The 15000-nt window shown below is 40.1% G+C and overlaps 2 protein-coding genes and 1 pseudogene across 2 annotated transcripts in view; 2 read left to right on the forward strand and 1 right to left on the reverse strand.

The window, feature by feature from the left end:
• sugct (succinyl-CoA:glutarate-CoA transferase) overlaps positions 1-13163 on the forward strand; it is a 39755-nt gene extending 26592 nt beyond the window's left edge. Inside the window, exons 10-11 of the mRNA XM_039790912.1 lie at positions 4236-4331; positions 13044-13163. Of these exons, the coding sequence (XP_039646846.1) occupies positions 4236-4331; positions 13044-13163 (216 nt within the window). The remainder of the gene's footprint in view (positions 1-4235; positions 4332-13043) is intronic.
• Positions 1-15000, forward strand: part of LOC120552576 — a 501282-nt pseudogene that overhangs the window by 418460 nt on the left and 67822 nt on the right.
• Positions 1-15000, reverse strand: part of LOC120552600 (NACHT, LRR and PYD domains-containing protein 1-like) — a 735215-nt gene that overhangs the window by 218082 nt on the left and 502133 nt on the right.

Here is a 15000-nt window from a genome sequence, read left to right on the forward strand (position 1 = left end):
GAAACTGCATGGGAGAAAGAACAGGGATTCTGGCCGAGCTCTCAGCCTCCTCAGCCCGAATATGAAGATGAGGAAGGAAGGAAGATGAGCCAAACGTATGTTAGATCTCAGCAGGAGACGCCTGTGATGGAGGACGCTACTTTAAAGTTCACACAGCTCATGTCTGAACATCTTCTGAGCGCTCGCTGCAGAAAGAAGAAAGCAGAGGAACACGAAGAAAGGGAAACGTATGTGATGAGATGAGGTCGTGATGCTCATAGGCCTAATTTACAGGGGGGGTGACATATGCACACACACACACACACACATGCACACACACACACACACACACACACACACACACACACACACACACACACACACACACACACACCTACACACACACACCTAGCACGCATTACGGCTTACACACTCACCACCCCACCACCACACACACACACACACACACGCCTTACTTGCGCTTGCGCAACTTACACACACCACGCACCGCACACACACGCTTTTTACCACACGCACACACCACGCACCGACACCACACATACAGACACAGACACAGAGACAGGGAGACTCACACACAGACACACCACACAGCCACACGCAGCACACACCACTGCCCTGGTTTATACATACAAGAGACAAGACCACACACACACACACACCACTGTGCCTGGTTCCATGGGGCTCACACACACACACATTTTCTTTTGTGCTGTGGTTTCCTGGGGTTCTGGGTTCCTCACTGGGTTGTGGACTCTGGTCTCATTCCTCGTGGTCTCATTCCTCCTCCGGCTCCTCCGGCTCCTCTCGTGTGTGCTGTGGTCGGATATTTTCTCCAGTGGTCTTGGCCACATGCTGCTGGTGTGGGGAGACAGGGTTCCACTCTTTCTTTCGTTACTCCAGACTCATGTCTCTGGGTCCATCCTTCCATGTCTTTTCAGGGCTGGTGCTTGGGGCCATTCCTTCCTTTCCTGTCCTGGTCTTCCTGTGTGTCCTGCTGGGGCCTCCTCAGTCTTCATGTGTCTGTATGGGCTGATTGGCAAGTCCCTCCGGATCAGTAAGGGATTATTTCCATTTCCGTCCACTGGGTCCACGGTCCATTCTGTGTGTCCATGGTCGGCTCTCGTTTCCTTCTTCTGTCTTCCTCCATTCCATTCCTGTGGTGTTGTGTGTGTTGTCATTCCTGTTCCATTCCTTCTTCCTGTGTTCCTGTGTGTGTGTTCCTGTCTCGTTCCTGTTCACACCTCGTTACACCTGTTCACCTGATTGCATTCACACCTGTTGCACATTCACTGTTCTATCCGCTATTCACCTGTTCGTACCTGTTACGTTCCTTTACACGTTCACCTGTTACGCCTGTTCACCCTGTTACCCATTCACTCTTGGTTACACATTCACACCTGTTACACCTGTTACACATTCACACCTGTTACACCTTTCACACCTGATTACACGATTCACCTGTTACACCTGTTGATATCCTGTTACATTCACCTGTTACATTCACTAACACCTGTTACACCTGTTCACACCTTGTTTTCACACTTCACACCTGTTCTTCCCTGTTAGCTTCACTGTTACGCCTGTTGACACACTGTTCACTTCACACCTGTTACACATTCACACCTGTTACACCTGTTCACACCTGTTACACATTCTCACCTGTTACACCTGTTCACACCTGTTACACATTCACACCTGTTACCTGCCCTGTTCTTCTACCTGTCAAATTAACGTGTGGAAGTTTTGTGTTTCCAGTAAGATCAGGTGCTTGTTGTGTTGTACGCCAGAGTAGGAGCCTGTCGTGCTCTAGCTCTGGTGTAGCTTTATTACACTAGAAAAGCCAGTCTCCGGTGAATCAAATAAAACTTTCCTCTTATTTGTGAAATAAGCATGCGACCCGTTTCAGCTCCACCGCTCAAAGAACCAGAATCGAGAATCGATGAGAATCAGAATCAGAATCAGAATCGTTAAAATCCAAACGATGCCCAACCCTAGCCACCATTGACCTACATTACGTGTGAATATTCGCCGTAGTGAGTAGTATAAAGGTCGGAGGTCAAACTCAGGACTTTCACCCAGCAGAGCCCATCGCGTTTTTCAGCTGTTTTTTATTTCATTTTTAAGCCTCCCCCCATGTTTCTTTCCTAAACCCAACAGTTTATGGGTTTTTAAGCGTGTGACGTTGGTCACCGTCATGTTTTAATGCGTTTTTCATGTTTTGTCGTTTTTGTGTTACTAAAGCCTTTCTTTCTTTTCCTAAACCCAACCTTTTTATTTATTTTACATGCGTGTGGCGTTGTTCTACGATTATGCGTACGTTGGCAATGCCTATGTTTACATCTGCTGTATACAGCATAGACATACAGTGCCTTACTTGAAAAGTATTCGCCCCTCCCTCTTGAGCGTTTCGACCTTTTGCCACATTTCAGGCCTCAAACATAAAGATATAAAACTGTAATTTTTTGTGAAGAATCAACAACAAGTGGGTCCCAATTGTGAAGTGGAGCGAAATTCATTGGCTATTTCAAACTTTTTAACAAATAAAAACTGAAAAAGTGGGTGCAAAATATTTATTCAGCCCCTTTTACTTTCAGTGCAGCAAACTCTTTCCAGAAGTTCAGTGAGGATCTCTGAATGATCCAATGTTGACCCTAAATGACTAATGATGATAAATAGAATCCAGCTGTGTGTAATCAAGTCTCCGTATAAATGCACCTGCTCTGTGATAGTCTCAGAGGTCTGTGTAAAGCGCCAGAGAGCATCATGAAGAACAAGGAACACACCAGGCAGGTCCGAGGGATACTGTTGTGGAGAGTTTAAAGCCGGATTTGGATACAAAAGATTTCCCAAGCTTTAAACATCCCAAGGGCACTGGGTAACGGTAATATTGAAATGGAAGGGTATCAGACCACTACAAATCTCCGAAGACCCGGCCGTCCCTCTAAACTTTCAGCTCATACAATGAGAAGACTGATCAGAGATGCAGCCAAGAGGCCCATGATCACTCTGGATGAACTGCAGAGATCTACAGCTGAGGTGGGAGACTCTGTCCATGGGACAACAATCGTCGATATACTGCACAAATCTGGCCTTTATGGAAGAGTGGCAAGAAGAAAGCCATTTCTTAAAGATATCCATAAAAGTGTTTGGTTTTAAAGTTTGCCACAAGCCACCTGGGAGACACACCAAACATGTGGAAGAAGGTGCTGTGGTCAGATGGAAACAAAATCGAACTTTTTGGCAACAATGCAAAACGTTATGTTTGGTAAAAGCAACACAGCTCTAACCCTGAACACACCATCCCCACTGTCAAACATGGTGGTGGCAGCATCATGGTTTGGGCCTGCTTTTCTTCAGCAGGGACAAGGGAAGATGGTTAAAATTGATGGGAAAGATGGATGGAGCCAAATACAGGACCATTCTGGAAGAAAACCTGATGGAGTCTGCAAAAGACCTGAGACTGAGGGCCGGAGTTTTGTCTTCCAACAAGACAATGATCCAAAACATAAAGCAAAATCTACAATGGAATGGTTCACAAATAAACATATCCAGGTGTTAGAATGGCCAAGTCAAAGTCCAGACCTGAATCCAATCGAGAGAATCTGTGGAAAGAACTGAAAACTGCTGTTCACAACGGCTCTTCCATCCAACCTCACTGAGCTCTCGAGCTGTTTTGCAAGGAGGAATGGGCAAAAATGTCAGTCTACGATGTGCAAAACTGATAGAGGCATACCCGCGACTTACAGCTGTAATCGCAGCAAAAGATGGCTTACAAAGTATTAACTTAAGGGGCTGAATAATTTTGCACGCCAATATTTCCAGTTTTTATTTGTTTAAAAGGTTTGAAATATCCAATAAATTTCGTTCCACTTCATGATTGTGTCCCACTTGTTGTTGATTCTTCACAAAAATTACAGTTTTATATCTTTATGTTTGAGGCCTGAAATGTAGCAAAGGTCAAAGCGTTCAAGGGGGCGAAACTTTCCATAAGGCACTGTACATGTGGATAGCTCAAAATCTCTCTCTCTCTCTCTCTCTCTCTCTCTCTCTCTCTCTCTCTCTCTATATATATATATATATATATATATATATATATATATATATATATATATATATATATATATATATGTATGTCTCTCTCTCTCTCTCTCTCTCTGTTTCTGTCTCTCTCTGTCTCTCTGTCTCTCTCTGTTTCCCTCTCTCTGTCTCTCTCTCTGTCTGTCTCTCTCTCTCAGGTGTCCTGTCTCACTCATATTGCTGCTAACTATCTGAACTCAGGGAAGGAGGCGAAGCGTTGGGGGACGGCCCACGAGAGCATCGTACCTTATCAGGTAAGACACAGACACACACACACACAGACACGAGACACACACACACACACACACACACCCACACTCTGCTTGTCTGTGAGAGGTCATTTAACAGCAGTATACTAATGTCATGTCAGCAGGAAGCATTTTGTTACCAAGACAAATATCCAAATGTTAGTTTTAGGCTATATATCTATTACAACTGTATATTATTGATATTATAACTAGATATCTGCAAGGTAAGCTAACACACATAACGGACATAAACTTAAATAAGAGTACTGTCATGAAGTACAAGTACTTTAAGTCCATATGCGTTAGTATTAAAGTAGATGCATTTAGCTTCTTTCTATGTCTCGTAGTGCCTCTGGGTAAAGTCATCACACAGACTTATCTTCTCCGGTGTCTCCGTATCCTTCCCATGCGTACGTTTCCTGTTTCTTCCAACAGTTCCTAAAGCTGCTGTTGTGTTACGTTGTTGTGTTGCAGCGCTGAAACAGTTAAAGCTGCTGTTGTGTTACGTTGTTGTGTTGCAGCGCTGAAACAGTTAAAGCTGCTGTTGTGTTACGTTGTTGTGTTGCAGCGCTGAAACGGTTAAAGCTGCTGTTGTGTTACGTTGTTGTGTTATGTTGTTGTGTCACGTTGTTGTGTTGCGGAGCTGAAACGGTTAAAGCTGCTGTTGTGTTACGTTGTTGTGTTATGTTGTTGTGTCACGTTGTTGTGTTGCGGAGCTGAAACGGTTAAAGCTGCTGTTGTGTTACGTTGTTGTGTTATGTTGTTGTGTTGCGGAGCTGAAACGGTTAAAGCTGCTGTTGTGTCACGTTGTTGTGTTGCAGCGCTGAAACGGTTAAAGTTGCTGTTGTGTTACGTTGTTGTGTAGCAGTGCTGAAACAGTTAAAGCTGTTGTTGTGTCACGTTGTTGTGTTGCAGGCTGAAACAGTTAAAGCTGCTGGTAGTATGTTGTGTGTTGCAGCGCTGAAACAGTTAAAGTTGCTGTTGTGTTACGTTGTTGTGTTGCAGTGCTGAAACAGTTAAAGCTGTTGTTGTGTCACGTTGTTGTGTTGCAGGCTGAAACAGTTAAAGCTGCTGTTGTGTTACGTTGTTGTGTTGCAGCGCTGAAACAGTTAAAGCTGCTGTTGTGTCACGTTGTTGTGTTGCAGCGCTGAAACAGTTAAAGCTGCTGTTGTGTTACGTTGTTGTGTTGCAGCGCTGAAACAGTTAAAGCTGCTGTTGTGTTACGTTGTTGTGTTGCAGCGCTGAAACAGTTAAAGCTGTTGTTGTGTCACGTTGTTGTGTTGCAGCGCTGAAATAGTTAAAGCTGTTGTTGTGTCACGTTGTTGTGTTGCAGCGCTGAAACAGTTAAAGCTGCTGTTGTGTCACGTTGTTGTGTTGCAGCGCTGAAATAGTTAAAGCTGCTGTTGTGTTACGTTGTTGTGTTGCAGCGCTGAAACAGTTAAAGCTGCTGTTGTGTCACGTTGTTGTGTTGCAGCGCTGAAACAGTTAAAGCTGCTGTTGTGTCACGTTGTTGTGTTGCAGCGCTGAAACAGTTAAAGCTGCTGTTGTGTCACGTTGTTGTGTTGCAGCGCTGAAATAGTTAAAGCTGCTGTTGTGTTACGTTGTTGTGTTGCAGCGCTGAAACAGTTAAAGCTGCTGTTGTGTCACGTTGTTGTGTTGCAGCGCTGAAACAGGTAAAGCTGCTGTTGTGTCACGTTGTTGTGTTGCAGCGCTGAAACAGTTAAAGCTGCTGTTGTGTTACGTTGTTGAGTTGCAGCGCTGAAACAGTTAAAGCTGTTGTTGTGTCACGTTGTTGTGTTGCAGCGCTGAAATAGTTAAAGCTGTTGTTGTGTCACGTTGTTGTGTTGCAGCGCTGAAACAGTTAAAGCTGCTGTTGTGTCACGTTGTTGTGTTGCAGCGCTGAAATAGTTAAAGCTGCTGTTGTGTTACGTTGTTGTGTTGCAGCGCTGAAACAGTTAAAGCTGCTGTTGTGTCACGTTGTTGTATCGCAGCGCTGAAACAGTTAAAGCTGCTGTTGTGTCACGTTGTTGTGTTACAGCGCTGAAACAGTTAAAGCTGTTGTTGTGTCACGTTGTTGTATCGCAGCGCTGAAACAGTTAAAGCTGCTGTTGTGTTACGTTGTTGTGTTGCAGCGCTGAAACAGTTAAAGCTGTTGTTGTGTTACGTTGTTGTGTCTTAGCGCTGAAACGGTTAAAGCTGCTGTTGTGTTACGTTGTTGTGTTATGTTGTGTTACGTTGTTGTGTTACGTTGTTGTGTTATGTTGTTGTGTTGCGGAGCTGAAACGGTTAAAGCTGCTGTCGTGTTACGTTGTTGTGTTATGTTGTGTTACGTTGTTGTGTTATGTTGTGTTACGTTGTTGTGTTATGTTGTTGTTATATGTTGTTGTGTTATGTTGTGTTACGTTGTTGTGTTATGTTGTTGTGTTGCGGAGCTGAAACGGTTAAAGCTGCTGTTGTGTGCGTGAGAAACAGGAAACAGTGAGAGCATCCTCCCAGCTGACGTCAGTGTTCAGGGAGAGACGATTATCAACCAATTAGAGACCATTAGTGTCTCCATCCATCCATCTCTCTCTCTCTCTCTCTCTCTCTCTCTCTCTCTCTCTCTCTCTCTCTCTCTCTATCTCTTCAGAAGACACAGTGACTCTTCTCTTATCAGACATCAGGGCTTCTCACACGTATCAGCAGAGCTGCAACAATTACAAAGAATATATAAATATACATTTATTTATGTATTACTTTTGCAAACAGATACATGTTTCAGTCATCTATCTGTCATACACACACAGTCTATAAATGCATGCAGACAGACAGACAGACAGACAGACAGTCAGACATGCAGATTCGAACCCAGGCCGCTGCAAAGGACCCAGCCTACTAGGGCTGCTCCCTCTTAGTCACTGAGTCGACTAATTGGTGGTTTTAGTCTTAGTCAACTTGGATCTATTGAGTCCATTAGTCATGTCTGTTGCTGTTTTCGTGCTGAATGACTTATTTCCAAGAAACGTACGAGCACACGTTTAAATATGCAAAGGAGGCATCATCTTATTCAATATATGCATCCTTTTGCATGACTCTTTGTGGAGAAACTCAGATTTACAGAGCTGTCAATTAAATCAACTAATCGATTAGTCGGTACAGTTGAATGATTGTTAGTCGACTAAGAAGTTCTTAAGTCGAGCACAGCCCTACAGTCTACATGGGGGGGGGGGGGTTTAATGGGTGAGCGAGAGGTCGCCCCATTTGGCGCCTTTTCTGTTGCATTTTTGTCACATTTATTCCCTTATTTCCCTTATTATTTCTTTTCATTCTTAAATTAACATTAATTGACAAAAGAACATTTATCCTCAACAATGAAAAACACAAGACAGATTCAATTAAATTAGGAGTTAAAAGAATAGTCATCACCATTCTTAAACCACATTTCGTTATAACTGTAACCCCCTGTAAATTACACCTATGGGCCTACCTATCACTCAAAGGTCAGCATCTGATCCGACTCTATGTAATAACAACAAACTAATTCATCCTTTTAGGTTTAGTTATTCATTATTAGGGATGCATGATTTGGGATTTTGGCCGATATTCAATATGCCAATATTTTCAAACTTATTTTAGCCCATACTGATATACATATACACTTTAATTTTACTCAAGAGAATTCCAAGTCTCTCTCCTGTACTACCTTTACCATATTACACTTGTGTGTTGTAGATAAGGCAATACACAAGACAAGCATCATTTGATTCTACCAGAAATGTATAATTTTACAAATGTAGACAGACATTCACCCCTGAAAAATAGGTACATTATTTCACTTGGAGGAGAATAACTCATGTCCCAGTGTCACATTTTATTTTTAAGTTCAGACTTCAAACTTCAGTCATTTTTCAAATAAAAAAATGTACATCATCTCCTACTTGAACAGGTCTGCCAAATGCCTTACACCAGAGGCAACGCTAAACAGCTGTTCACTGTCAACGCGTAGCACGACATGCTCTCGTTCTCTTTCTATTTTCCATTTCACAAACATGTTATCAAATGCAGATGCAGTTGCAGCTGCTGCGTGAGAACCGGAGCATTCCTGTGAGTGTAGGTCGGACAGCTTCTTAAAGGGTGAAGTCTTCGTCTGTCCACTGGGCAGTGAGGCTCAACATGCTAACAGGACTCACGCTTGATGGCCAAATGTCCGCGGTAAAGCTAATGTGGCTAGCGCCGCGAGGAGCTTATCAATGTTACTGGCGACAACTAGTGTTCATTTTGTCACCTTTTTTTAATTTAGTCTTAATCTTAGTCTTGTGCCAAATGTCCTTGTTAGTTTTAGTCATATTTAGTCATTCATATATCTTTTTTCGTTAGTCAAGTTTTAGTCGACTGAAAGTCTCGTCATTTTAGTGTTTTTTTAAATAACGAATTATTTCTGAGATTATTTCTAATAACCATTTCAGTCAAATAGTTATATAACAATAAATTATATTTCTTTCAACCAAATTTTAAAAAGAAATAATGTGGATGGTTCCCTACAACGCTCCTCACAAGTTAAATACATAATCAGGTCACTACTTTCAGTGAATTTGGGTGTTTTATTCAATTTTATAGCATGTAAAGAAAAATTGATAATAGAATGTTAAGAAAACTTGGAAAAAATGTCAAAACATCAGAAAAAGTGGAAAACTTGGAAAAAGTGACAAAAAACTTGAAAAAGTGACAAAAAACTTGGAAAAGTGACAACAAACTTGAAAAAGTGACAAAAAACTTGGAAAAGTGACGAAAAACTTGGAAAAGTGACAAAAAAAGGGACCGAAATTTTGGAAAAAAGTGACAAGAAATTTGAAAAAGTGACAAAAAAATTGAAAAAGTGACAAAAATCTTAAAAAGTGACAAAAAACTGACAAAAAACTTGAAAAAGTGACAAAAAAATTCAAAAAGTGACAAATGTCAGGATAATCTTCAAAAACATGGGAAAAGTTTACACATTTTTTTTTTTTAAATAAAAGAAGGTTGAAAAGATGAACAGAAATATCGAGACAAAAAAATACTTAATTTAAAATTGTGCCCCAGAAAAACACGACGAGTTCTTTGAGGTAAAAAAAAACTTGGAAAAAGTGACCAAAAACTTGAAAAAGTGACAATAAACTTTGAAAAAGTGACAATAAACTTGGAAAAAGTGACACAAAACTGGAAAAAGTGACAAAAAACTGGAAAAAGTGACAAAAAACTTGGAATTTAATATACTATGTTTGCAGTAGCAGCTTTTTTAAAATTTTTACTATGTATTTATTTAGGTATATATTACCTCATGGACGTTTGGCACTGACAAGGACTGCACTTAATTTCGTTTTATCTGTTACAATGACAATAAAGATATTCTATTCTATTCTATTCTAAAAAAAAGTGACAATAAACTTGGAAAAAGTGACCAAAAACTTAGAAAAAGTGACAAAAAACTTGAAAAAGTGACAAAAAACTTGGAAAAGTGACAATAAAGTTGGAATTTAATATACTATGTTTGCAGTAGTAGCTTTTATTTTTATTTTTACTGTGTATTTATTTAGGTATATATTACCTCATGGACGTTTGGCACTGACAAGGACTGCACTTAATTTCGTTGTATCTGTTACAATGACAATAAAGATCTTCTATTCTATTCTAAAAAAGTGACAATAAACTTGGAAAAAGTGACAATAAACTTGGAAAAAGTGACAAAAAACTTGGAAAAAGTGACAAAAAACTGGAAAAAGTAACAAAAGCTTTGGAAAAAGTGACCAAAAACTTGGAATAAGTGACCAAAAACTTGAAAAAGTGACAAAAAACTTGAAAAGGAAAAGAGACAAAAAATTGGAAAAAGTGACAAAAAACTTGGAAAAAGTGACAATAAAGTTGGAATTTAATATAATATGTTTGCAGTAGTAGCTTTTATTTTATTTTTACTATGTATTTATTTAGGTATATATTACCTCATGGACGTTTGCAACTGACAAGGACTGCACTTAATTTCGTTGTATCTGTTACAATGACAATAAAGATCTTCTATTCTATTCTAAAAAAGTGACAATAAACTTGGAAAAAGTGACAATAAACTTGGAAAAAGTGACAAAAAACTTGGAAAAAGTGACAAAAAACTGGAAAAAGTAACAAAAGCTTTGGAAAAAGTGACCAAAAACTTGGAATAAGTGACCAAAAACTTGAAAAAGTGACAATAAACTTGGAAAAAGTGACAAAAAACTTGGAAAAAGTGACAATAAAGTTGGAATTTAATATAATATGTTTGCAGTAGTAGCTTTTATTTTTATTTTTACTATGTATTTATTTAGGTATATATTACCTCATGGACGTTTGGCACTGACAAGGACTGCACTTAATTTCATTTTATCTGTTACACTGACAATAAAGATATTCTATTCTATTCTAAAAAAGTGACAATAAACTTGGAAAAAGTGACCAAAAACTTGGAAAAAGTGACAAAAAACTTGGAAAGAGTGATAAAAAACTTGGAAAAAGTGACCAAAAACTTGGAAAAAGTGACCAAAAACTTGGAAAAAGTGACCAAAAACTTGAAAAAGTGATAATAAACTTGGAAAAAGTGACAATAAACTTGGAAAAAGTGACAAAAAACTTGGAAAAAGTGACAAAAAACTGGAAAAAGTAACAAAAGCTTTGGAAAAAGTGACCAAAAACTTGGAATAAGTGACCAAAAACTTGAAAAAGTGACAATAAACTTGGAAAAAGTGACAAAAAACTTGGAAAAAGTGACAATAAACTTGGAATTTAATATAACATGTTTGCAGTAGTAGCTTTTATTTTTATTTTTACTATGTATTTATTTAGGTATATATTACCTCATGGACGTTTGGCACTGACAAGGACTGCACTTAATTTCATTTTATCTGTTACACTGACAATAAAGATATTCTATTCTATTCTAAAAAAGTGACAATAAACTTGGAAAAAGTGACCAAAAACTTGGAAAAAGTGACCAAAAACTTGAAAAAGTGACAATAAACTTGGAAAAAGTGACAAAAAACTTGGAAAAAGTGACAAAAAACTGGAAAAAGTAACAAAAGCTTTGGAAAAAGTGACAAAAAACTTGGAAAAGTGACCAAAAACTTGGAAAAAGTGACCAAAAACTTGGAAAAAGTGACCAAAAACTTGGAAAAAGTGACCAAAAACTTGAAAAAGTGATAAAAAAACTTGGAAAAAGTGACCAAAAACTTGGAAAAAGTGACCAAAAACTTGGAAAAAGTGACCAAAAACTTGAAAAAGTGATAAAAAAACTTGGAAAGAGTGATAAAAAACTTGGAAAAAGTGACCAAAAACTTGGAAAAAGTGACCAAAAACTTGAAAAAGTGACAATAAACTTGGAAAAAGTGACAAAAAACTTGGAAAAAGTGACAAAAAACTGGAAAAAGTAACAAAAGCTTTGGAAAAGTGACAAAAAACTTTAGTAAAGTGACCAAAAACTTGGAAAAAGTGACCAAAAACTTGGAAAAAGTGACCAAAAACTTGGAAAAAGTGACCAAAAACTTGAAAAAGTGATAAAAAAACTTGGAAAAAGTGACCAAAAACTTGGAAAAAGTGACCAAAAACTTGAAAAAGTGACAATAAACTTGGAAAAGTGACAAAAAAATTGGAAAAGTGACAAAAAACTTGGAAAAGTGACAATAAAGTTGGAATTTAATATAATATGTTTGCAGTAGTAGCTTTATTTTTATTTTTACTATGTATTTATTTAGGTATATATTACCTCATGGACGTTTGGCACTGACAAGGACTGCACTTAATTTTGTTGTATCTGTTACAATGACAATAAAGATCTTCTATTCTATTCTAAAAAAGTGACAATAAACTTGGAAAAAGTGACAATAAACTTGGAAAAAGTGACAAAAAACTTGGAAAAAGTGACAATAAACTTGGAATTTAATATAATATGTTTGCAGTAGTAGCTTTTATTTTTATTTTTACTATGTATTTATTTAGGCATATATTACCTCATGGACGTTTGGCACTGACAAGGACTGCACTTAATTTCATTTTATCTGTTACACTGACAATAAAGATATTCTATTCTATTCTAAAAAAGTGACAATAAACTTGGAAAAAGTGACCAAAAACTTGGAAAAAGTGACCAAAAACTTGGAAAAAGTGACAAAAAACTTGGAAAGAGTGATAAAAAACTTGGAAAAAGTGACCAAAAACTTGAAAAAGTGACAATAAACTTGGAAAAAGTGACAAAAAACTTGGAAAAAGTGACAATAAACTTGGAATTTAATATAATATGTTTGCAGTAGTAGCTTTTATTTTTATTTTTACTATGTATTTATTTAGGTATATATTACCTCATGGACGTTTGGCACTGACAAGGACTGCACTTAATTTCGTTGTATCTGTTAAAATGACAATAAAGATATTCCATTCTATTCTGTTCTATTCTATTCTGTTCTGTTCTATTCTATTCTGTTCTGTTCTATTCTATTCTATTCTATTCTATTCTGTTCTATTCTATTCTATTCTATTCTATTATGTTCTATTCTATTATGTTCTATTCTGTTCTGTTCTATTCTGTTCTATTCTATTCTGTTCTGTTCTATTCTGTTCTATTCTATTCTATTCTGTTCTGTTCTATTCTGTTCTATTCTATTCTATTCTGTTCTGTTCTATTCTATTCTATTCTATTCTATTCTATTCTGTTCTATTCTGTTCTGTTCTGTTCTGTTCGATCAGCCTCTCTGGGTCTCGGTTCGCGGTCTCGGCGAGTCCTCCTCATGTGGGTCCTCTTGGACACGCTGGATGTCTCCGGTTGTTTTTGGGAGCTTTGAGCCGATGTCTCCGAGGAGGAGATGAAATGTCTTTACTTCGGCGTCCCTCATTGTCCGTTCCCGGTGGTTTGTTTGGGGGGGGGTGGGGTTTGGTTTTGTTGATTAGACTCGGTTCCGCTCGGCCTGGCTGGGATCGCCCGCCGCTCCGCCCCCTCTCGGGGTGGGGGCGTGGCGGTGTGGTTTTGTTCCGGGGGGGTGGCCTCCCAACCCCCCCCTCAACGCACCCAGCAAACCTCCCCCCCACACACACCCACACCCGATTCCCACACAACACCTTGTGTGGCTGTGTCGTGTGTTTTTGTAGTGTGTGTCTGTGTGTGTGTGTGTGTGTCTGTGTGCATGTCTTATTTTGTATGTGTGTGTCTGTGTGTCTCTGTGTGTGGCTGTGTGTGTGTGTGTGTGCGTGTCTTATTTTGTGTGTGTGCTTTTGTGTGTCTGTGTGTGTGTCTGTGTGTGTCTGTGTGCATGTCTTATTTGTATGTGTGTCTCTGTGTGTGTGTGTTTGTGTCTCTGTGTGTGTGTGTCTCGTGTGTGTGTGTCTGTGTGTGTGTCTGTGTGTGTGTGTGTGTGTTCTCTGTGTGTGTCTGTGTGTGTGTGTGTGTGTGTGTTCTGTGTGTGTGTGTGTGTGTTTCTAGGGCTAAAAGGGCCTAAAAGCTCTGTATAGATGTAGAGAGCTCAGTGTTGTTTTTGTTTTTTTGGGGGCAGGGAACCGGCTGCTTTCGGTTGTTTTTGGGTGTGGTTTTTGTGGTTTTGTTTGTTTTGTTTGGTTTATGGTTTGGGTTTTGGGTTGGGTTGGTGTGTGTGTGTGTGTGTGTGTGTGTGTTGTGTGTGTGTGTGTGTGTGTGGGTGTGTGTTGTGTGTGTGTGTGTGTGTGTTTGTGGTTTTTTAAGGCAGTGGTGTGGTCTGGGGTCAACACACACACAGTATTTTGGATCCACTGGTACACAGATGGATCCTGGGATCCACGGGTCACACAGGTCTGGGTCCACACCTGGTGGGTCCTTCCTGATCATGCCACACACAGGTCCACACTGGGGCTGGGTCCACACAGTCCACAGTTTTGGTCACACACTGGGATCTGGGTTCATGGTTTCCTGGGTTCCACCACTGGGGTTTCCTTGTCTTGTGGGGCTCCTGTTGGGTCTCCGGGTCTCTTCCTCTGGGATTCATTCTCCTTGTGTTCCTGGGTCCGGGGCCTGGGGTCGGGTCGGTCGATTCGGGTCATCTCCTTCCGTTCCTGGTTCATCCTTTCCATTCCTTTCCGTTCCTCCGGCTCTGTGGGTCTTCCTGTTCCGTATTTTTATTTTATCATCCGTTTTGTTGTTTGTCGGCTGGTCATTCCTCCTTCGGCTCCACCTTCCTCCTTGTGGTCTTTGGTCCATTCTGGGTTGTGTCTGTGCTGCTGGGTTTTGTATGATTGTTCTGGGCAAGTCGGTTATCACGTTTTCTTCGGCGATGGGTGTTTATCGTCGTTCGGTCGGTGGTCCGCTGTGTCCGGTGTCCTTCATTCCGGTCGTTCCTGCCTTCCTCTTTTCCTTTCTGGTCTCGTCTGGTCCTCCTTGCATATTTCCGCCATCGTTATCTGTGCCGATTCCATCTCCGGGTCTCGTTCTCCGGTCCTCTTCCGTGTCCGTTCTTCGTTGTGGTTGTGTCCGGATCTGTACTTCCATTCGTCGGTCAGGATATTTCCTTCATTCCGTTATCCGTGGATCCTTCACCATTCCGGATCCTGTGCTGTCCTGTATCTTTTCCGTCATGTCCTTCCTGTGTCTCCACTTCCATGTCTCCTTCCGGGTCGGTTATCGTGTTGGTCGTCTATCCGGTCGTTTCCCTGTGTCGTGTCTTCTTCCTTCCATCTTCTT

The sequence above is a fragment of the Perca fluviatilis genome, chromosome 22 (genome assembly GCF_010015445.1).
Source record: "Perca fluviatilis chromosome 22, GENO_Pfluv_1.0, whole genome shotgun sequence".
Taxonomy (NCBI): Eukaryota; Metazoa; Chordata; class Actinopteri; order Perciformes; family Percidae; genus Perca; species Perca fluviatilis.